Source organism: Mustela lutreola, chromosome 4 (genome assembly GCF_030435805.1).
Source record: "Mustela lutreola isolate mMusLut2 chromosome 4, mMusLut2.pri, whole genome shotgun sequence".
Taxonomy (NCBI): domain Eukaryota; kingdom Metazoa; phylum Chordata; class Mammalia; order Carnivora; family Mustelidae; genus Mustela; species Mustela lutreola.
This window is the reverse complement of record NC_081293.1, coordinates 13,742,174-13,764,645: the sequence shown is the minus strand read 5'-3', so window position 1 is coordinate 13,764,645 and position 22,472 is coordinate 13,742,174. Positions and strand designations below refer to the sequence as shown.

Sequence of the window (22,472 nt, the reverse complement as noted above, 5' to 3'; positions counted from 1 at the left end):
GCTGGCTCACACACCCATCTATAGGGACCCACTGTCCTTCCCATGGGAGAAGCTGACCCTCGGGGCTGCTCTCCAACCCAGCCCAGCCCTGGGCTCCTTTTCCAGGGCTGGGGATAGGATTGAAAAATCTGAAGTCGGCTGGGCCTGGGAAGACACCCGGTCCCACCCTCACTGGCTCTGCCTCAGACAGAACTGTGTCCTGGGTCGCAGTTTCCACAGTGGCAAAGTGAGGAACAACTATCCCCCCTCACAGGGCTATGCAAAGATACCAGGGAACACCTGTAAGAAAATTCCAGCTCTGAGCTGGGTCCAGCGTAGGTGCTCAAGAAGCCCAGACTCGCCTGTTGTTCCAAGACCCAGTGCACCCACCTGCTGGCTAGGGCTTTCCACCTGAATCTCCACCTGAGGGCCACTAAGCCCCCACCCTGGACCAGAGAAGACCTTCACCACCACGCATACCCCCAGAAACCACTGTAGGCCAGTGGAGTGACCACCAGCCTCTGGTCCCAAGGCTGGCCACGATGACTCATGCTCACAGCACCACGATTTCTACCCAAGCTTGGGTAGAACACATCCTTGTCTTGGCACCTGGCAACTCCACAGGAGAAGTAAGTGTATGTGTGTGTCCACAAGAAAGATCTGTTCCAGAATGTTCACAGCAGGGTTTTTTGGTTTTTTTTTTTTTTTCATAAGCTCCAAAAACTAGAAACAATCTAATCAGTAGGAGAATGGAGGAGCCCAGTGTGGTATAGCCTGACCACGAAATACTACTCGGCAACAAAAAGGGAACAAAGTATCAATACACCCAACAATATGAATGAACTTCAAAAGCACTGCCTTGAGTAAAGGACCCTGGACCTGAAGGAGGATTCCATCCACACAAAGTTCAAGAACAGATACATGAGAAGTGAAAGATGTCAGAACAGCTGTTCCTCACAGGGTGGATAGATCTAGCCTGGGACAAGGCACCAGGGAATGTTCTGGTGTGATGAAAATATTCCGTATCCGGCCTGGTGCTGTGGTGACAGTGTATCAGCTTCCGATTGCTGCTGATAAATTATTATAAACCCATTGACTTAAAACCTGAGGGTTCTGGAGTGCTCAGGGTTCAGGAGGTCTCAAGTCTGAAATGGGTCTCACAGGGCCAAACTCAAGGGGCTGGCAGGGCTGTGCTCCTTCTGGAGACTCCAGGAGAAAAGCCATTTCCAGCCATTTCCTTGCCTTTTCCAGCTTCTTGAGGACATCTGCAGTCCTCGGCTTGGGTCCCCTTCCTCCATCTTCAAAGCCAGCAGCAAAGCACCTTCCAGTCCCTCTCGGTCTCTGATCCTCCTGCCCCCCCCCCTTCACTTTTAAGGACCCTCGGAATGACCCTGGGCCCACCCAGATGATTCAGGATAATCTCCTCTTCCCAGGACCCTGGATTTCAACACATCTGCCACGTTCCTTTGCCACACAAGGTAACATGCTATGAATGTTCCAGGAGGTAGGACACAGACATCTTCGGCCTCCCACACATGGTGTGTTCGCATGTGAACATCCATCAGGCTGTATGCTTCACAGCCCCGAAGCATCCTTGTACGCCAGCTATATTCATCATCCCAACCCCAAAGAGCACCCGGGGAGGGCTGCAGGGGTCACAGCCTGAGATGGCTTTGCAGAGACCCCCTCACTCAACCCCCACCCTCCGCAAACCACTGCCCTGCTTTACAGAAACTGAGGTGCAGGTGAGCGAAAGCCTCTCTCGCAGCTGGCAGGACACACAGCTCATCTGATTCCCAGTCTGAGGACTCCCAGGCCCTGCTCCTCAAGGTCACCAAAGACCCCGCCCCGGAGGTCAGGAAGGCGACACCAAGGAGAAGGGGTTTCTTTAACGCCGCACTCTTACTGTGATGTGGGTACAAAAATTTCCCCCTAGCTCTCTCTGCTCTAAGAAGAACAACGGGACCGGGGCAGGGGGCTGAGAAAAAACAAAGGTCAAGGTAGGGACGATGGAGCTGTGGACACGGTAAACCAGAGAGCCCAGCCCGGTCGAGAGGGGCCGAGCCCTGGACTTCGATGGCAATCCCCCGGGTGTTGCAACGAAAGGGAAGGCACTGAAATGGGTGAGCACTGTGAGTTTTTCCACAGCCCCACCCCACCCCCCCCCGCTGGCCACCTGGCACAACCCACACTCCCCTCCCGCCTGCCCCTCCAGGCCCCCCAGCAAGCGGCAGCCTCACCCCTGCAAGGTGTGGGGCGCTCGTGCTGAGCCTGCTCGAAAGAAGGGAGCCCACAGCTCCTGGGGGAAGACCATGGAGGCAGCTGTACTGAGGCTTCCCGCCTGCAGCTGGTGCCCCTTCCAGAGGGGACCCAAAGTACTGCTCCAGCAGGGGGCCGCTCCCACCACCAAGGTCCCCTGCCAGGAGAAGGGGTGGGGCTTCCAGGCCTAGTTGCCATTTTGCAGGTGAACACCTTGGGACCCCTGACCACACCCCAATATCTGGGGCCCGGATTCCCCTTATCCCGGTTCTAGCAGAGCTCTGGGGAGCCAGCCACGGCCAGGAGCACCCCAGCCTAGCACCCGAGGAGCTCTGGAAGAGAGAGTGAGGTCTGCTCTCCAGGCCCCTCGCCCCGCACGCCTGCACAGAGCTCTGCCTCAGTGAGTGCCCAGCCCATCGCGCTCCTGGGGTGTTCGGGGAAAGGGAAGCGAGGCTTCCTGGTGGCTTTCTTGTGGCTGGCGGCAAGGGGCGTGAGGGAGCATGACAGGAGTGATCCAGGACAAAGATTTTTGAAGAATTCACACTTGAGGCTCAGAAAGCAGCGGGCCCGCCGGCCACGCTCTCTCTGTGGGACTTTAAGCAAGGACCATACACTTTCAAGCCTCTGTGTCCTCATTCATAAAAGGAGGAACACCACTACCTCGTGGTGCTAGGTTTCACGAAAGCCCGTCTCTTAGCTTTGTCTCGCTATGCCTGGCAGGTCTGGAAGTTCTGAACACCAAGGGGTTAATGGGGCTGACTCTGGGCGTGAGGTCCTGGCCATTTCCTCTTTTCTTCCGATGGAGGATGTTTTCCTTGACAGACATGAAATGTTTTTGTCATGAGAAGCAGAGTTATCTTTTTCTCACCCTGCATCTACCCAGAATAGCAACAGGGGGACAGAGGAGGGGGCGGGGTGGGGTGGGTGCTCAGGGTGTGAGCTTGGCTTTCACACATCACTTCCTGCAGCCTCCCTGGGGGTCCGACTGTCCCGTGGCAGTGCTGGTCCTGCCCGAGGCCCCTGCCTGCTTCTCTGTTTCCTGCACCCAGACCCCAGTGATCACCCAGCTCCCACCTCCTGGGGGCTGACTCTCTGCCCGGCCAATCTCCCCAGCAGCCCCATAGGGCAGAGGCAGGCTTCATTCCTTAGTTCCAGCCTACCGATGAGGAACCAGAAGCTCAGGGAGATTTCCAGGTCTGCCCATGGCCCCAAAGCATGCACACCACGGAGCTGAGACTAGAACTCAGGACCTGAGCTCATTCCAGTCTCCCACAGGGAGCACTGTTCGGGGACCTCCACCTGGAAGGGGGTCTTGATCAGCCTTGGCCTCAGCCTCCTCCAAGACCAGGAGGGGAGCTCTACTTTCCTGGGTTTCACTTCTGGTTTCAATCCTCAACCCCCCAACCCTTTGCCACCAACGCCCCCCAGGGTTCCCTGCCTGAAGTGGGTCCTTCTGGTGCTAAGACAGAAAACTTGCCACCCTACACGGTCAGGAGAAAGCAGAGTGGGCTCTGTGAGGGTCCCAGGACTCACCCTGGGCTCCCAGGACCTGGCTGTACCATTGGGCTCCAACCTTTCCAACCAACACTGTCCGAGGCTTTAATCCTTCACATCTGGTCAGAGCCCGGCTGTTCAGCTGGCAGATCTGAGCACGAGCCGGGACCTGGCCACATCCAAGAGATGACCATATGGCCCCCCTGGCTCCTGGGCCCTGAGGCTTGGGGAAAGCGGGCAGGGAGGGTCACCTTGAGTTGTAAGCATATTCACAGATGGAAACCAGTTTGCAGATTCTCTGCGAGAGCAGCTCCAGGTGCGAGCTAGGGCTGGGGAATGGCGCGAGGGATGAGCGGATTCAATGTCTATAACCAGCCGAGTTCTTTGGGGTTCGTTTCTGAAAGAACCACCCAAATCCCAAGGGAAGAGCCACCAGGAGCTTCTAACATCTCTTAGTCTTTCCCCTCGTCTGTCTGTCTCTGTCTCTCTCCGTCCCTCTCCTCCATCTCTGTTACTGCCTCTCTCCCCATGAATATACACACATGAGCCCATGTACACACATATACACACGCAAACACCCAGCAGCCTCTCCTTAGACGGCTCCGAGGGGACCCGGCAAGCCCCTGGCAGCATCAGGTCTTGGCAGGGTCTCCAGCACCTCCGCTCACCACTCTCCTTCTGACTGGCCCCCAGGAGCTTGGTGCCCTAGTCAGACCATCCCCTGCTCCCCAAATCCGTCCAGGGTGTCCCTGACACCACCAGGTTCCAGCGGGGTACCGCCATCCGATGTCTCTATCCTCAGCCCTACCCCCATCCCCAGCGTTCCAACCCAGGCGGGCAGAGTGTGAGTTTGCTCTAAGGGACAGCATGACCTTATGCTGTCACTAGGTCACTGTGGGCTCTCAAGGTCACTGCTCCTTTCTAGGATTCTGTTTCTTCATCTGGAGAATGAAGGGGTCGCTCAGAATGCTCAAGGTCCCCACCTGCAGCCTCTAGCTGTACCGACTTCCCAAACCCATCCCCAAACCACACTGATGGCGATAAAGACCCAAAGCTTTGAGTCCTTCCCGCACATCTCCACCAATTCCACATGCCATAACGCCTCAACTCAGCAAGCAATAAACCTCCGCCCCAAATTGCTGACAGAGTGTTGGGGTTTGATTTTGCCAAGGACAGAGACACACTGAAAAATTTTTTCCATTAAATCTATCATCTGCTATTACATTTGATTCGTAAAAGAAAAGGAAAATGGGACCGTCTCAAGTATCTGTTGCTATTAGAAACAAGACCCACATTTCTCACAGGCTTGCATCCGTTCTGTCTACACAGTCCTCACCTAGGAACCATCTGCTGCGAATGACTTCCTCGATGACTCGCACCGTCACTCCCAAGTGGCAGCCGCTCCCTGACCACCGGCCAGGGCACCCCCGTGCTCCCCCTTATCCAGCAAGTGACCCCGGCCCCCGGCCAGGGTGAACAGTTCCAGGCATAGGTCGCCACCAAGCCTGGACCCAGAGCCCCCCCCCCCCCCCGGCGATATGGATTTGAGCAAGAAAGACAGATGGGGGAGCCCATAACGTGGGCGCGCAGGGAGAAGGGAGAGGCTACAGCAGAAGTCAGAGACTGGGGTGGGGAGGGCTCTAGGCTCCCAGCACTTTTCCTCCTACACCGGACATGGAGGGAGTTCCAGAAGCCATCCTGGGATCCTCTGTCTCTAAATTCTCCTTCTTGGCTCCCTCTGGCTAGAAAAGGGCTAGTTAAGCCCTCCTTAATCCTGGCACAAAAAATCGGCCACCACCACTGTCAAGAACGGAGGGACAATGCAAGGGAAAAAAAAAAGGCTGTGCCAGGGGCTCCCCCATGAGGGACTGTCGCTTACAACCACCTGCCCGCAGACAGGTTCAGGCCGCCATGCTGTCTCGGACTGGGAGGGGCTGGCTGGACCCCAGTGTCGAGAAGTATCCTGAGGCCTGCGCTGGTTCAGAGGGGGGAAGTGTGCAGAGGCAGTCCGCCGACCTGGGTTGTCACGCTGGCCTTGCCAAGTATCTGGGGGCAGTCCCTGCAGCCCTCCCTGGCCTCCATGTGCCCACCTATAGAAGGAGAGCAGAGGCCCCGGGCAGACATTTAATAGACCCCCAGGTCCCACCAGCCAGTGATGCCGTCCTCAGCTCTGTTTCCTCAACAGCTTCCAAGTCCACTTTGGGAACAGAACTCCTGACATCGGTCCTGCAAACACTTTCTTATCCCAACGCGCAGAGATGGCCCCTCAAGGACGAGGAAAGAAAAAGAAAGGAAGGAAGTGGCCAGAGGACCTTGGCCTTTAGTCCACAGAAACATGAGGCCAACAAGGCCAGGTTGTGGCCTCCGAAGCAGCAGGCCAGGGCGCCCACACCTGCATCATCCGTGTCCCAAGCAGGAACCAGGAATTGGGGCACAGAAAGCACAGTTCCCAGTCCCAGGGAAACCTGCAGACCACGGGGTCTTATTTACAAAAAATAGAAGGCGCCAAGGAGGACCCCATTAGTGCCGCACACCAGCAAAACCCACTTCTGTCTGAGGTCTCGGGGTGCTTCGCGGGTCCATCCTACAGACCCTACTACCTTCCCGGAGCCTCGATTTTCAGAGGGCAGTAGTGGAACACAGTAAAGCAAAACGACTCAAAAAAAATATGCTCAGAGAAATAAAAACAGTCTCAAAAGTCCAGCTCATGTACTCAGACATGAGGGGCCGAGAAGAGCAGAGCCTCTTCCACTCGGCCGAGGCATTCGAGGTCCCACTCCATCACGGGGCAAATATTGTCAAAGGGCCACTCGCTGGACAGCAAACAGAAATACCAGCCTTTCTGCTCTAAAGTGGTGCCTTCCTGCGAGTCCTCACATTCTGCAAAATCGCACGCTAAAAATAAAAGGATTCATGGGAAAGAAAGGGTTGGTGACTGTCACTCAACATTTATAGGACCTTTCCCTTGCACCCTTCCCAAAATGGCTGTGGATCCAGTAACATCCCTGCACAGTGGGCCACACCGGCCCCTGGACCCCAAACCCCATGAAGTCGGTCGTTGGCTGGGGCTCCTCCTTTGAGAGGACAGGCCTCGGGGGCACTCACTTCCTACAGAGCCCACTCTCGCCCAACCCAAAAAACCCCACCCAGGGTATCACCTGCACTCGCTGTGTTCTTACGGGGTAATCCCGATCCGGCTCCTTCCCCGGCCCCCTCGGGGTCCCCACTCAGCATGAGGGGAGCGGAAAGACACTGAAGCGGCCACAACTTGCACTGGAAGGTGCACCTGTAGACTTTCAGCATTTGGGGTGGGGGGTTCTTCTGTTGCTCTTTACTCGTGAGAAAGCATTTCTGACCTATCAACCCACAAACCACTGGGAAAAATCGTCAGGGAGCCAACAGACTTCCACACGTACCAACATCAAGCCCCCGTTCATCCCTCATGGAAACACATGCTGTGGACCAACAATTAAGTAATTTCTCACCTTTTTAAAAAAAAAAATTATTTAATTTATTTATTTATTCAGAGAGAGAGAGAAAGCCCATGAGTGTGCAAGCAGGCGGGGAGAGAATCTCAAGCAGACTCTATACTGAGCACTGCCAGAGCCCCACCTGGGGCTCGATCTCAGCACCCTGAGATCATGACCTGAGCCACGCAGATGCCACCACTTCCCCTCCCCCACCGTGCTTTTTTTTTTTTTTTTTAAGATTTTATTTGACCAACAACCATGTAATTTCAAATGTAAGATACCAGAAGTTGCTTTTCAGAGAATAGGACTATAGGAATATCTGACTGTCAACGGGCAGACTTCCTGACATTCCACATCCACGGAAAGTTCTAAGAAGTGAGTGACCCTGACCTGCAAGCTGTGTTAAAACGTACAGCAATTTTTAAGTTTGTACCTTTATCCCTTTCATCAAACTGACACAGATTCAAAGCGGTCACTGATTCTCTGCAGCACCTCCCACGAAGAGGGGGATCTGCCTCTCTACCCCTCGAACCTGGTGGGCCAGTGACTTGGCTTTGACCTCTAGAATGCAGAAGTGACAGCACGCAACTTCTCAAGAGGCCTTCCTTGTGACCTCCTGCTCCTCCTCTAGCCGCGGGAGACCACCACGGACAGCAGCCCAGCTGACAGCCAGCACCGACCCCTGGGCTCCTGAGTGAGAGCAACACGGGCTCGCCGGCCCCGGGGGAGCCATCAGAGGCGGTCACAGGAATGCAGGTGGCCTCTGGAAGCCAGAAAAGGTAAGGGAGCAGAAGCCCCCAGAACCTCCACAAGGAAGGTTCAGCCCACACCTTGACCTCAGCTCAGTTAGACCCACTTTGGGCTTCCTTCCAACCGGAAGACGATAAGGTAATAAATTTGTGTTGTTTTATGCCCTTGAGTTTGTGGTAATTTTTACAATGGCAACAGGAAGCTAATACAGCAGATAATTCCCCCTGCCTACAACGATGTAGCTTAGGATTCTTATTCATAATAACAATAATAGCTAATAATGATAACTGACACTAATTTCATGTCTACGGCTGACCTTGTTCTGAGCACTCTTCCTACATAAACTCATATAACCCTCACGAAAACCACATGAAGAAGACTAGTACAATCCATATTTTACCGATGAAAAAACTGAGCTTTCTGGATGTTTGGTAACTTGCCAGGGTCACAGAACATGTAAATGACACAGGCCAAGCTTGAACCCAGGCGGTCTGGCTCCAAACCCCACGTCACACCCCTCTAACCCCCAAATCAAACCAGCAGGGAGAAGAGTCCATTCTGGCCACTTAGCGAGCACCTTCTACAGCTAAGCTTTGCGCTTGACTTATATTCTCTCATTTAATTTTCACGGCACCCCACTGGGGAAGGGCTACCAGTCAACCTTGTTTACAGAAGAAGAACTGGAAACACAGCAATGTTACACCCAGGAGTTACACAGCTGAACCTTGGAGTGTCCGAGCCCAAAACTCGGGTTCAACCACACGTCCTCCTGCTTCTCTTGTCCCACGTGAGGCTCACGTGGCTGAGGAAAGCACAGAGATAAGTTTCACGACAACAGAATTTATCTTTCAACCTGGGATATCCAGAAAGTGAAAGGAGTCATTATTAATAATTTCACTGGGACAAGAGGTACAAACCAGAACAGTCCCAGCAAACCGGGCCACATGGCCGCCCTTGAGATAAGCGGACAAAAACCCAGACCCATAAGCTGCAGTTCACGGTTCCCTGTGGGGACACTGTGGAGCCCCAGCTGACATGGGCCCCAGCTGACCTCCCTGGCTCCCAGGTCAGGGTCATGGTTGGAAGCGGAGGGGTGGTTCTGGCAGAGCCCAGAACAGTATCTGCAAAGCTCCAGGTCTGGAGTCTCAACACAGAGACAGGGCCCATCCAAAGGTGGACGGGAAGTCCACCTAAGGGCAGAGGTTGGCATCCCTGGATAGAGTCCAGGGATACAGAAAGACCTTGAACCCCACTAGTGTTTCAATCAAGAAGGCCAGCAGGGAGCTCAGAGCCTTAGCAAAGGGCCACATGGGCATGAAATGTGGCCAACAGTCAGAGACACCCAGCCCTCCAAAGTTCTGGGCTCTCTGGCCAAGAAATCATGTAGACTGATGCTCGGGCTAGGGTCTCCCCCTTCCTAGCCATAGGATTCCAGGCCAGCCCTTTTCCCCTCTGAGCCTCCTCCACAAAATGCAGCCACTAATAAATGTCTACGGAATTCATAATAATAAGTAATAACAGACAATAGCAAAGGAGCCACAACCTTACTGGAGGTTGTGGGAGTAAATAAAATCTGCTCTGAAACCGGTACTATTGATTACTCCCACTTTAAAGATGGGGAAGCTGAGGTGGGGGTGGGGGCAGGGCTAAGTATTTGCCCAGAATCTCATAGCTGGCAAGTGGTAAAGCCAGAACTGGAATCCAGGTGGACTGTCCCTGTAAAACTGCATAGAAACATTCTCTGTCCCCCACATGGCCAAAGTAAAGCAGCCCATCATAGTTCAGGGTCCCTGAGGGAAGGCCCCATTCCCTGATAGACAGAGATGCCTGTGGTGGCCCATGGACAGGGCACCAGTTCTCACCTGATTATAAACTGTCAGGTGTTGCAAACCCACTCCCAGGGCCCCTTCTCCTGGGCGCTCCAATTCCAAAAGGTCTAGGAACGAGAAACAAGGACCTTCCGCCAGGTGATTCCTAAACCATTTCTCTTCTTGTTCAAGCCCCTCTGGAGAAGGACTTCCAGAAAAGAGAACGTCTCAGTCTGGTGCTCCTGTATCCTTGACCTCCTCTAGAACTCTCTGGTCTCCCTCTTACCCCGAGCGCGGCCTCAGCCCAAAACCTTCCACGGGCAACAGCATCTCCCGAAAGCATTCTGACTGTATGTGGGATGCCACACATTTTCACTGCAGTCCCCTTCTATGTGGGGCAAGTGACACAGGTTTCCCATTTATGGAACTGATATAAGTAAGTCTCTTAAAATAAATGCGTTTTTCAAAAACCAGCAGATCAATTTTAAAAGTCATCAAGAAATCACGGTTTAGGTGGTCAGTACCTATGGCAGAATCAGGAAGGTGAATCTCGAAGAGGTTGAAGACAGAGAAAAAGTTCCCTAAGTACAAAATGTGCCTGTGGAGGTTTTGCTGACAGCCCTGAGCTCTGTTCTAAGGTCACCCCTCCCTGCCGCCCCTCCCCCCAGCTATCTCACCCTGGGGCACCTCCTCGATTCCTCTGAGCCTCAGTTTCCCCTTGTGTGAAATCTCCCACTTCATGGGGTATTTATGAAGATGAAATGACACAATAAAGCGAACCATGGAGCACGGAGCTGGTACCTACGAAGTCTGCTGACTCAGTCTAGCACCAGGGAATGAACCGTGTCCGAGGCTCCTGCCCTCTAACCCCCTCGTGCTGAGGTCCCAAGTTTGAAATCCAGATATGTGCTAACTCACAGATTTGCCAAACTTGGCTGTTCACTCCAAGAAGTCCTGATAGAATAGTTCTGCAAGGAGGCCTAGGCATCAAGACATGTAAAAAGCTCCCCGGGTGATGCTAACAGGCAGCCGGGATGGGGAACGAGCCCCAGGGGATGTCCAGTGACCAAAATGTGTAGCTTCCGACACTGACATGCTCCTGGACCCACCCTCAGCCGCCTTCCTTCCTGCCTCTCATCCGTGGGCTCTGCAGACATGGGGGAAAGGCGCTCAAGGAGGGCCGACTTCGTGTTTGCTGGGAAAGGAGTGTTCCTCCCTTCCAGCGTTTTGCTTCAGGACCTGGACATATTCCCTACCTAGACCCAAGTCGGAAAAACTGGAGCAGAATCTGCCCTCCTTCTAACGCCTACAAAGAAAGCAGATCAGCCGGACCCGTCATCATGCCACACAAGGCAATGGTCATCCCTGGGGGCATCTGGGAGGCAGAGACAGGAACGTCCCCTCTCCCTTCCTCCGCTGGGGAAAGAACTTGATAAATTATGGCCCCTCTGATATCTGCACTGTTCCCACAACAGACCAAGGCAGACACCATGTGCCCCTCACCCAGACCAGGAAGGGAAAACTTAGCTGGAGTCCACACGCACTTAGGGCTCCAAAGCCACATTGCTCCCCTACCCCTACCCCTACGCACCTGTGACAGCCCATCTCTGAGCAATGGATTGGGAATCGTTTCTAATAAAAGGGGGACAGCAAGGATTTGAGGAACCCGCCACGGTGGGTGGGGTCGGTCGGTGTCAATTCTTGGTCCCCGCCGTGGCTCACCCTGCTCCCCTATCAATGTCCAAACATGCTGCAGGGGGAAGGCGCTCACTCCCTACCCCACGCTGCTCATTCATTAAAGCGCCTGGTTCCTCCCTGCCATTCTAATTATGCACAGCAATAATAAAGACGCTTTCTCCCTTACCAGAGGCCTATTTATGCGCTGAGAGAGCATTTCGCCCCCACAATACTGAGTCGTCACTCAAACCCTTGTTGGAATCAAAATTTCAGCTCTTCAAGGATTGACTGAGCCCTGCCTACAGCCCTTCAGCTTCAACCCACTCCTGAGCATCCATGTTTCTAGAAGCACCACTTTGTTGCAGAGTGGGCTGGATGCAGATGCCATTCCCCACTGCTGTGTTCCCTTATGGATTACTGACTGAGAGTTACTCAATGCACAGTAGGGTGTTTATTGAGCACCTACTATGTGCCCTCCCTAAGAATATGGAAATGAAAGACACAGTCCTTGCCTTTGTTGGACAAAAGACATTGAGAGAAAATCTCAAGTTTTTAGGGTCCTTGACTGATTGATGTCCCGACTCAAGCATTCATTGGCCACGTGATTTGATCCCTTGGCTGAGCAAACTAACAAAGTCTCAAAAGCCTCAACTGTCTCATCAGCAAAATGGGCCTCCTAGGGTTGTCGCAGGAGTCAATGGGATGTGCACATATGAAGTTGGAACACTGTAGCACTCAATGGACACTAGTTGAGATTACCAATGATCAGTACCAAACGCTCTGGGACCACAAAGGCAAGATCTCACCAAGCTGGATGAGTCTACAAAGGCTTCCTGAGAAGAAAGGAGATCACAGGGCTCTGAGAAATGGGACACTGTGTGGGGTGCTCGCACAGGGAAGAGTACACAGTGGCAGGGGCACAGCTACAGACACACACGGACATGAAAGTGGGTCCCTGGCCAGAGCCCCAGCCAGATGCTCTGGATACCCAGAGCATCATTTCAACTTGTCCTCGGCTTCTTGGGAGCTGCAGCCAGTGCCCTCCACTTCCATCTGCAGTTTGGTGGCCATGGGGAAGTGAGGTAGCCACACTCCACGAGGCGTGTGTGCGCTCATTCATTCCGACCCTCAGTGGAATTTCCTCAGGGCCTATGCCTTGCCTGGCGCATGTTGAGAGAGGCTAGACAGCTTGACCACCCCCCACCCTTCACTCAAGCCCACTTCTTGAGCGACTGAGCCATGCAGGCCTGGCAGCTCCCTCCCTCGTAAAATGGGCGTAACAGGACCCCTGTTAGCCATTCGTTCAATAACAAATGTGCGCGGGGCCAAAAGAAGTAATTCAATAATTTCAATAATTCAAAATTTTCAACAGAGACCTCACTAAATGTCCATGTTCGAAATGCTTGTTTTTATCGTGATTAACTACCAGCATGCTAAGAATCCCATCTCCAAAGCCCAACCCAATGCCTCCAGAGGCACCCCCAACATGGGCAACCCCCCTGCCTGCTGTTCCTCTCCCTAATCCCATCTCCTCCCTGGAGTAATTGACTAGGTTTCCACTGCCCACGCCTACCCCTGACTCGGTCACCATAAGAGCTAGCCTGGCCTGAACCATCCCACGGGGCCTCCCATCCTCCCCCCCACCCTGCCCATTCATCTCATCCTTCTAGGGGTCCCTGTGTCAACCAATGCGGGTCTTGTTGGGGGCAGGATGAAGGTCATCTCAGCTTTTGCCGTCCAAACCTCTAAAGATTAAAAGGTGGCCCTTGGCAAATTAATGTAAATATTTAATTAAAGGAAACTCATAGGAAATGCATAGAGAAAGGGAATAGTGATGAAGCACTAGGTACCCATCAGACAGCTTCTTCAACTACCAACATTTGCCATTCTTGTTTCATGAAGAACTCTACCCACACCCCACCCCCACGTGCTCCGTTGGGAAACATGTTATATAGCCAGTCTTTCCGGCTCATCGCACCACCCAGGGCTCTCACTGCCCAAAATCCCCAACAGCTTGATCCCTCTGCAATCATCCTTGAAGCATCCTTGAAATAATCCCCAGAAGAACACCATTTTCATGTTCCTCATACAGCAGGCATCACTGGCCACACCCACAGGGGCTACATAGGATGGCAGCAAAGGGCTAGAGCCCTGCAATCCCATGGCCTAAGTCCAAATCAATACTTCCTAGATGTGTGACCTTGGATAGGTCGTTCAATCTAGATTAGATTTCCTACCTGGGGGAAAGGGCAATGCTGGTAACAGGTCTGTTGCAGAGGCTTTAAGAAATAAAATAAGCTATGCTCCTTGCCCCACACAGAATATTCAGTGAGGAAATCTTACAAATAGATGTGTTAGATGATGGGTGAGCAGGCTCTGCTCCCATAAGATACTATTAATATCTCCCATGTTAGAGATGAAGGGTTGGGAACCAAGAGAGAACCAGCAAGTTGCCAGGGACAGCCTGCTCTGTGCCCCAAGTCCGTGTGTTGGATATTCGCACAGGCTGCCTCAAATTGCAGATCACTGAAGTGAAGACACACTCTAGAGCAGGCACATGGGAACGGTGGCAGGTGGCCCAGCACACCCAGCATGTGTCTCCCCATCCTGGATGGAGAGCTCTCCCAACCTGAGGACAGGCAACCACCCAGTGTGTGTGTGTGTGTGTGTGTGTGTGTGTGTGCGCGAGCGCGCGCACGTGCGCACGTGTGTGTGTCTAGGGTAGGGGTGCTGAATCCGATTTTACAAGACAAACGTGTGGGGTGTAGGGGGAAGCACGTTCCTGCTCGCTCTTCCGATTTCACACATCCCATAGCCAACCTTGAATTTGATACAGCCAACCACTGTTTATCCCAGCATGAGAGACAAGAAACTTAAGCTTTAGCAATTCTTAGCAAATCTGATGTCCCTCCCTATCACCCTACATTTTATTTTTCCAATTTAAAGAAAAAGTAGGGGAGGGGGAATGAACCCATCCAGTTGCTGAGTGATATCCAGACAAAGCCACCAGCCCATTGCGCGCGTTTGCCAGCTGGGGAAGGGCAGGGGTGGGGGCAGATTTTGATGCGCCTTTGGGCCTGGCCTGAGCTCTCCAAGGCCCCTCCCAAGAGTGAGCCCTGTCAGGATGTCCCCCTCCCCCCGCAACTCCCCCACCACTGCAGTGCCATGCGGGGAGGCACCTCCCAGATCTGCTGGAACAATGGGCTGGGGAGGGGGCAGGTGCCGCTCAGAGCGCAGCAGAGGGCGGGGGCCGCGACCAGTCTGCAAGACTGCAAGCACCCTGCCCATGGTGGCTGCGCTGCCACCTGACTCAGTTTCCCCAGCTTTGAGGTGCCCGCAGAGCTTTCCCTGGATGAATTTCCCTCACGTCCCAGACATTTTAATTTCATCCTCGCCAGGCAGCTTACCCTGCCGCTCGCCGGAAGCCACTGGGCTGCGCTCCCCTCCTGCGGCTGCTACTGCTAAAGCCCCTCAGGTCAGACACGCGCGGTGTCTCCGTGCGCCCAACTTTCCCCACTTGGGACCCACAATCCTGGTCAGGCCGTCCCCTCCGCTGGTGAAACCTTGATTTATAGTCCTGGGCTCCAAAAGCTGCTCCTCCTCTTCCCCCGGTGCCGGGTCCTCTCTCGGTCCTTACCCGGCACCCCCGCCCCATCCGAGCCCTAACCACGCTCCCCAAAGAAAGCGGCCATAGAACATTTGCAGAATGCGAGCGTCCGTCCTCCGCACTGGGAGCCACCTTCCTCTCCCCCGCCAGGGCAAGGAGGGGACAGACGAGCCCTCGCCGCTTGGCCCCTCCACCGCCGGCAGAATCCCTGGGGATGGGCGGGGCGGGCAGTGAGCCGCAGTCCAGCCCGGAGCTGCGGCCCCTACTCCCCGCACGTACGCGCGACCTCGGCGGGGCCAGGGGACAGCTCCAGACCCTTGGTTTGCCCCCAGGCTCCCACCCGCGCCTCGCTGAGTCACGGAAACGAGCCGCTGGGGATACGGGGCCACCCGGCGGCCGGCCCCTTACTCGGCAATCGCGGGCGTCCCCGCACCGCGCGCAGGGGATGGACACCCGGGATTGGTTCTCACCCGGACTCGCAAGGCCCTCCCCCCAAGAGGCGCCACCCTGGGACCGGGATGTCCAGGGCACCCGGGCAGGGGCTGCAGTTCCCGCCGCAGTGTCCGCACCCCAGCCGGGGAGCGCAGCACGTGACCGGCTGGCCGCAGGCGGTCCCCCTCCCCCGGACCCCCTGCTCGGCCGCGGCGCTGCCCCTTGCTCCCAGCGAGGGCAAGATGCTGAGGGGTGCGCGCCCACTTTTTCCGAGAGGGAGCTGCGGGGCGCCGGGCCGAGCGCGCCTCATCCCTCCCCGGCCCGCCCCGCCGCAGCCGCAGGACCCGCGACCCGCGCTCACCTCGGGGACCCGTGTCGCCGCCGCCGCCTTCCTTGTCCGCCATGGTCGCGCAGCCCCCGCCCGCGAGAGGAACCTCCGGCGCAGCCCCTGTGCCCGTGTGGGTCCCAGTCCGCGTCCTCGGAGGCGCTCGGGCCGGGTCTGATGCGCCGGGCAGCGGGAGCGCTGCTGTGACGCCGCCGCCGCCGCAGCCCGGACTCCTCCCCGCGCTCCTCCCGGGCCCGCCCCGCGCCCCGCCCCGCGGAGCCTGGCCGGCGGGGGAAGGCCGGGGAAGGCCGGCGCGGGGCCCGGCTCGGCGTCCCCCCGCCCCCGGGACCCGTCGCTCCGGGTCTGGCCCCTCCTCTCCCGGGCTCCCCCCGGAGCCCGCCGCCGCCGAGGAGGGGGCGCGGTGGGGACTCGGCTTCTCGCCAGCCGGCCGGACGCCGGCGCACTGAAGGCGCACTGCTCGGCCAGCGGCGGGGACCGGATTTCAGGTCCCCTCCGCCCCGCCGCGCCTCCGCTCATCGGAAGAGCCCGGGGCCGAAGCCCTGAGGCAGGCACCGCGCAGGAACCGCAGTCTCCGGAGGAAGCCCGCCCCAGTCTCCACCCGGTCATTTCTCTCCCCCTCGGTCCAAGGGGAGCAAGGGCCACGCGATGGAGGAACCCGGCGCAGCCAGGGCTCAGGCCTCAGACGGAGGACCTGCGCTGGGGGCGGGGGGGGGGGGGGGCTCGCTCCGAGCACCGCGGGAGGTTGCCCCGGGCTGCCTGCGGGACTCCATGGCAACTCGGGACCCCGGGGGCTGCCTGTCGCGGAGGCTGCGACGCGCCTTCCATATATGGGCTCCCAAGCCGGCCCTCCTTCAAAGTCTGAGAATAACGGCATCAATAATGCAGAGCTTCGGTTAATGAGTCATCCTCCCTGTCCTCTGGCCCCGCCACACACACGTGCCACTGGCACCTGTTCGCGACTGGCCAGGTGGCTTCTGGGTCCTCTGTGCAAGGAGGCAACGACTCTCATGACCACCGTTACCGGGCCCTTCCCTGACTCCTGGCCCTATACTAAGTGCTTTAGAGCCTTATCTCATTTTCTTCGCATAACTCTCAGAGGTGACTAGTGGTCCCCATTTTGCGGAGAAGGAAACTAAGGTTTAAGGGATTTCAGTGATGATCCCTAGACCACACACATCAAGTAAGTGACCAAGGTGGGATAACCACCAGCTTGCCCTGAGATGGCCACAGCTCTCAAAAGGTACCTAAAGGAGGCTTCATCATGCTGCCAGGTTATGGAGGAGGGGGTGGGCGGGGTGCTGCTGGGAGACCCCAGAGACCAGCCTCTGCTCAGAGTGATTTTAGGGTGATGCGTTAAAAAGATGAACTTGACCTCTGTTGGCCTGCATTAAAAATCCTGAGCCTACAGTCTCTGACTGTAGATGAGACCATGAGCTAATTATTTAACCTCTTTGAGCCTCAGTATTGTCATCTGTGGAATGGGTATAGAGAGTCCACTTCCTAAGAATGAAGAGGACTAAATGAACTGCTATATGTAGCCTTGGTTGGGGTCTGGCACGTGGTAAGCAGTCCAAAAAGTATTACATGTTATTAAGTCATAGGCACCTTTTTACAGTGGACAATAGTCAGACAGTGGGCAATGGGGGGCCCATGGGGGCACTCCCAGAGTGGAGAACATGGTTTTCCTACCGAGCGCCCTCTCCCTCCCAGGACTACTTGCCTACTGAGACGATCCCCCATTATCTCAAAGGCAGGCTCAAGACACGGTCTGGAGGCCAAGAGCACAGGGCACCCAAATGCAGGCTGGAGGAAGAGTGAAGGCAGTGGTGGAGGTGACGAGGCTAACCCTGCAATGGCCCTTCAGGCTGCCTTCCCAGTTCTGCCCCTATACCCCCACTGAGTGAAGCTGGCCGGGCTGAGGCCACATGAATTGAAGCTCAGAGGGCAGGGACAGCCACCAGCACGCTGCCCACTGAGCACGTGTCATAAGGACACGTGCCAAGGCAGTGAGGCCAGAAATTAAACGTGGTTCTGACTAAGTCTCCTGTGTTCCAAAACCATGCTGAGCCTCCCTCTTCTACAAGAAAAAGCTCTAACTCTTCAGCTTAATGTTCGACACCTTTGACAATGTGCCTTGTCTGGCATCTCTCTCCCAAGAAACCTTCCTTCCACCAGCCTTCCTCGGATATGGCCACAGTCTACGTCTCTCTCCATGTTGGACAACCCCATCGTTTCCCTCGTCTACCTGCCCACAGCCAGGCATCCTTCAGGGACCCAGTCCCAGGCTACCAGCCCAGGGAATCCTAGGACACCACTCAACCCCCAAGGCTCCCAGGGCAATCTACACACTCGCATATTTTGTTTTATTTTTCTCCTTCTTCCACACTGCTGCACAGACAGCTCAGCACTCAGAAGCCTCCTCCATCTATCTGCAGAGATGTCCACCTCCCCGCCCAGGGCTCGACCTTCCTTTGGGGCTCCAGACCTCCTGAGAGTCTCCCCAGAGCACCTCCCACCTCCCTTCCCTCTCTCCCAAAGCCCAGCTCATCCTCTGCAGTCCTCCCTCCTGGCCGCAGGATCTCGATAAGGCGGCATCACCCACAAGCCACCCAGGGTCCACACCTGGGCATCAGCTCTCACTCCTCTCTCTGCGTCCGTCTGAGTTTGGTCAATCTCCAAGTGCGGCGTTACCTAGCTGACCGTAGACATTTCCACTCCGTCCTCACAGCCACCACCCTCATCCACGTTCCCATCACGTCTCACTGCCTACATTGTCTGCAGGACCTCCTCACCTTCCGGCTCCTGTCCTACCCTTTGGGCCATTTTTTTTTTTTTTTTTTTTGTGAATCTGGTCTGCCCCGCCCACCCACCTCTCAGCTCCTCCCTGCCCCGCCCCTCAGGACCTCTTTCAGTCCTTCGCCCCCAACCCCGCCTCAGGTGCTGGCATTTCAAATGCCTTAAAATGTGTTTGGTGTTTTGACCAGTTCGCCCCTCATCCCTCATCACCAGCACCCTGAAGACCTCAGCATAGACCTCCCAACTCCAGGGAGCCTTCCCTGCACCCCCATCCTGGCCTGGGTGCCCCTCTTCAGTATCCTTACGGCACCCTGTCCCTCTCCATTCAGAGTCCTGACCCCCAGCACCAAGACATTGGTCTTGGCAGCCTGTCAGAACCAGCAGGAACCCCGCGGTCCCCACCCTCCTGCCACCTGTGGTGGAAAGGCCTCAGGGCCACCTGCCCTCTCTGCTGACATGCAGCCACAGTGACAGGAGGGCACGTGAGGACAATGGTGGGGGGGAGGGGCATGCAGGCCCCATGCTGTGGGCACAGAGCAGAAGACAGTTTCGATTTTCAGGGAGCATGAAAGGCAGTGCACCCTCTGCCTGGGGCTTGTCCTCGGGGCTTTAATCCTCTCACTAATTAGAGACGGCCCTGGCGAGCACACATTGGGCCAGCCGGGGCGTCATCTACTTCTCACAGCCCTGGCGAGCACACATTGGGCCAGCCGGGGCGTCATCTACTTCTCACAGCCCTCCGCGCTGTTTTCTAGCAGAGCAGATGGAAGCGCAGGAAGGTGGGGGCACCTGCGCAGACTTTCTCTGGCCACAAACAGCATGGCCTGTCTTCTGTCACTCGACAGAGGGAAGGGCTCCCCCTGTCCTCTCCTGACGCCCAGAGCCTCATCCACCAGTAGCAGCAGCCTAAGACCCCGTCGCTCCTCTGCTACTGGGTCCTACATGACCTGGCCTTCTGCTGCCTCTTGACTCTGGCTCCTTCCACGGTCCCATCCCTCACTCCAAACCGCACACGCCCTCCATGTGCACAGGCCCGATCTCATCCCACCTCCCGGCCTCTGCTCTAGGTGGCGGCCCTGCCTGGGACCCAGTGCCCAAGACATGCACATGGCTTGCATCCTCACTCACTCGGGACATGCCACCCTCCCAGATGGTTCTCCTGTTGCCATCCCGTGCCCACAGGGAAGTAAGCTCCGTGAGAGGAGGATCTCGGACTGCACTGCTCACCTCTGTATCCCCAGGTCTAGACGAGCACCCGGTGTGTGGCCGGTGCCCAACAAAAGCTTGATGGAGAAGGGACGGGCTCCATCACTGAAAGAGGAGCGTGACAGGCTTCGTGCAGCTGGGAGGACCCAGCCCGCCACGGGGACATCCCACAGACTCCTGGGGGCTCTCACGGCCGTGGCAGAGCACGTCCATACTTGTGGGAGGTCACTGGGCAGCAAGTCCCCGCCAGTCCTCCTCGAACTTCCCCACACAGGGCTCCCTGTGGACTCCCTTCAGAACCCTCCATATGATTTCTTCTCCACCTTCTGGGCCAGAGGGGCCCAGACTGTGGTCTGTCGTGGTGGGCAGCGAGAATGTCCCCACCTCCACTCCTATCAATTACAGGTCTCAGTGGGCCACTTGAGTCCCCAAAAGGGGCCCAGCCCAGAGCCAAGTCACCACCTTCTGGTAATTTCATGCTGATCACTCCAGTCACATGGGCCTGTCCTCAGGTCCCCAAAGAACTGGCACCTCCCTGGGAGTCCACTCTCCATTCCTTTTACCACCAAATCTCTCTCCTCCTCCAGGTCTCAGCTTAGACAGCACTTGTTCCAGAAAACCACCAGGCCTTCCAAGACAGCACGAGGCCCCCACTCTGTCATCTGTGTCTGACTCCCCTGACCCTCCTCTCATAGCACCATCACAGCTCTGGGTCACTACTATTATCAACCCATTATATAGAAGACAAAATCCAGGCCCAGAAAGGTGCAGCTGAGAAGCTGCAGAGCTGAGACTAGAACTCAGGTCTTTCCAATGTTGGGTGGCCCATCTCCCCCACCAGCGGGCAGGGTCAGCCATGTGCACAACCGTGGCCCCCAGACTCACAGGGGCCTGGAACAGACAGTTAAATACTAAAAAGGAAAACAGCTCCTCGGCTTCAGGCCCTCACTTGACTCATCCCCAGCGCACAGCCCAGCCCCCAGACACCTCGCTGCAACAGTCCCCCACCTTGTCTTTCAGCCCCCACACAAAGACACACCTTCCTCGCTTCCTGATGGATCTCCCACTGAGGGTGCTGGTCCTGGGGGTGCAGCAAGACAGGGACAGAGCAAGTGAAGAGTGTGGGGTCACATGGAGTCAGCCAGACCAAGGTTCAAATCCAGGCTGAGTAATTCCCTACCCCTCTGGATCTGTTTCTTCATCTGTAAAATGCGTTGATAACCATAGGCAGGATAATTGTGGGAGACAATATATGTAAAACACTCGGCGTAGGGCTAGGCTACATACACTACAGTAAATAGGACTTATTATTTAATTTTCAAATTGGGGCCACAGAAATGCCTACTATATTATAATACATTGTATATATTGTATATTATAAATTACAGAATGGATTTAGGTAAAAAATTTGGGGGTCATAAAAGACACATGGAAGATATGGTGGTGAGTGGCTTTTAACAAAATGTTTATCCAAGAAAAATTCTTTAAAATTTTGAGAAACACTGATACTAATCCAAATCTGGGCTTTTATGTAGGAAGCTTCCAGTAAAAGCTGCTTTGGACTTTATAATATGCCGCCGGAATTTTGTCTATAACTGAGTATCATAAAACTGCCTCCTTTATAATGGCACCAAGATTCAGATGAGCCAAGGCAACATGAAAACTTCAGGGAGTAGCACCAAGGGTGGTTCAGTTGGTTGGGTGGCCGACTCCTGGTTTTGACTCAGGTCATGATCCTGAGAATGAGCCCTGCATCAGGCTCTGCACTGAGTAGGGAGTGGGCTTGAGAATTTCTCTCCGTCTCTCTCTGCCTCTCCCCATCCCCCCACTCATGTGTGCACACTCACACGTGCGTGTGCGCTGTCTCTCTCTCAAATAAATAAATCTTAAAAAAAAAACTTAAGGGAAAGCCTAGGCTATAGGTCAAGGTCCTTGACCTCTGACCTTTAGTACATCTTAAAAATCTGAACTCAGAGCTGAATCGTGGTGCCCAGTTTATACATCCTTTTCCCTTGGATTTCTATCCCATCTGCTGTGAATCAGCCCCTCTGTTATAAAATTCCAAAACACGCTTCACATATACAACATGGGTTGCCACAGGAGTCTTCCAGGAGAAACATTCACGTTCCACAGGAAACTGTTTCTCAGAATTTCACAACCACTCCGGCCTGCAATGTAAACATGCCCGCGCAGGTAATGAAGGGTCGTCCAAATATTTTTTTGTAAGTATTTCAAACAGCAGAGCAAGCATCTGTGGCTCCTCTCTCAGCAGTATTCTCAGAGCGGTTCAAACCCTGGCTCTGCAAGCGCCTGGTTCCTGGTAAGATGGAACATTCTGGAAGCCGTGTATGAAGGAGGCCAGCACAGAAAGTGCGACCAGGGATGAGGCTCAGAGAAGGAAAATGGGAATGATCCCGGGGCGAGAGAGCTATCAACAAGGGCTGCAACAAACTAGCTTGTTAGAGCCAAAAGGTTTCGAGTTACAGAAAAAAATTACTTGTTGCATCTCGCTCCTAGCCCAGTGCCTGGCTCTGGAGGAGCTCGAGATACATTTGTTGAAGAAATGAATGAGTGGTCACGTAAATAAATAATGCGGTGGCAACTGGGGCTCAGAGAAGCTAGATCTCTCGTTCAAAGTCATGCAATTA

General features: G+C 55.1%; 1 protein-coding gene across 3 annotated transcripts in view; it reads right to left on the bottom strand.

The window, feature by feature from the left end:
• HSPA12A (heat shock protein family A (Hsp70) member 12A) overlaps positions 1-22,472 on the bottom strand; it is a 155,464-nt gene that overhangs the window by 47,903 nt on the left and 85,089 nt on the right. Inside the window, exon 1 of one of the 3 annotated variants that reach the window (XM_059173069.1) lies at positions 15,838-16,046. The exons of the other annotated variants lie outside the window; for them this stretch is intronic. Coding sequence (XP_059029052.1) covers positions 15,838-15,880 — 43 coding nt within the window. The 5' untranslated portion in view covers positions 15,881-16,046. Of the gene's footprint in view, positions 1-15,837; positions 16,047-22,472 lie in introns of those variants that run through there. 3 annotated transcript variants of the gene reach the window in all.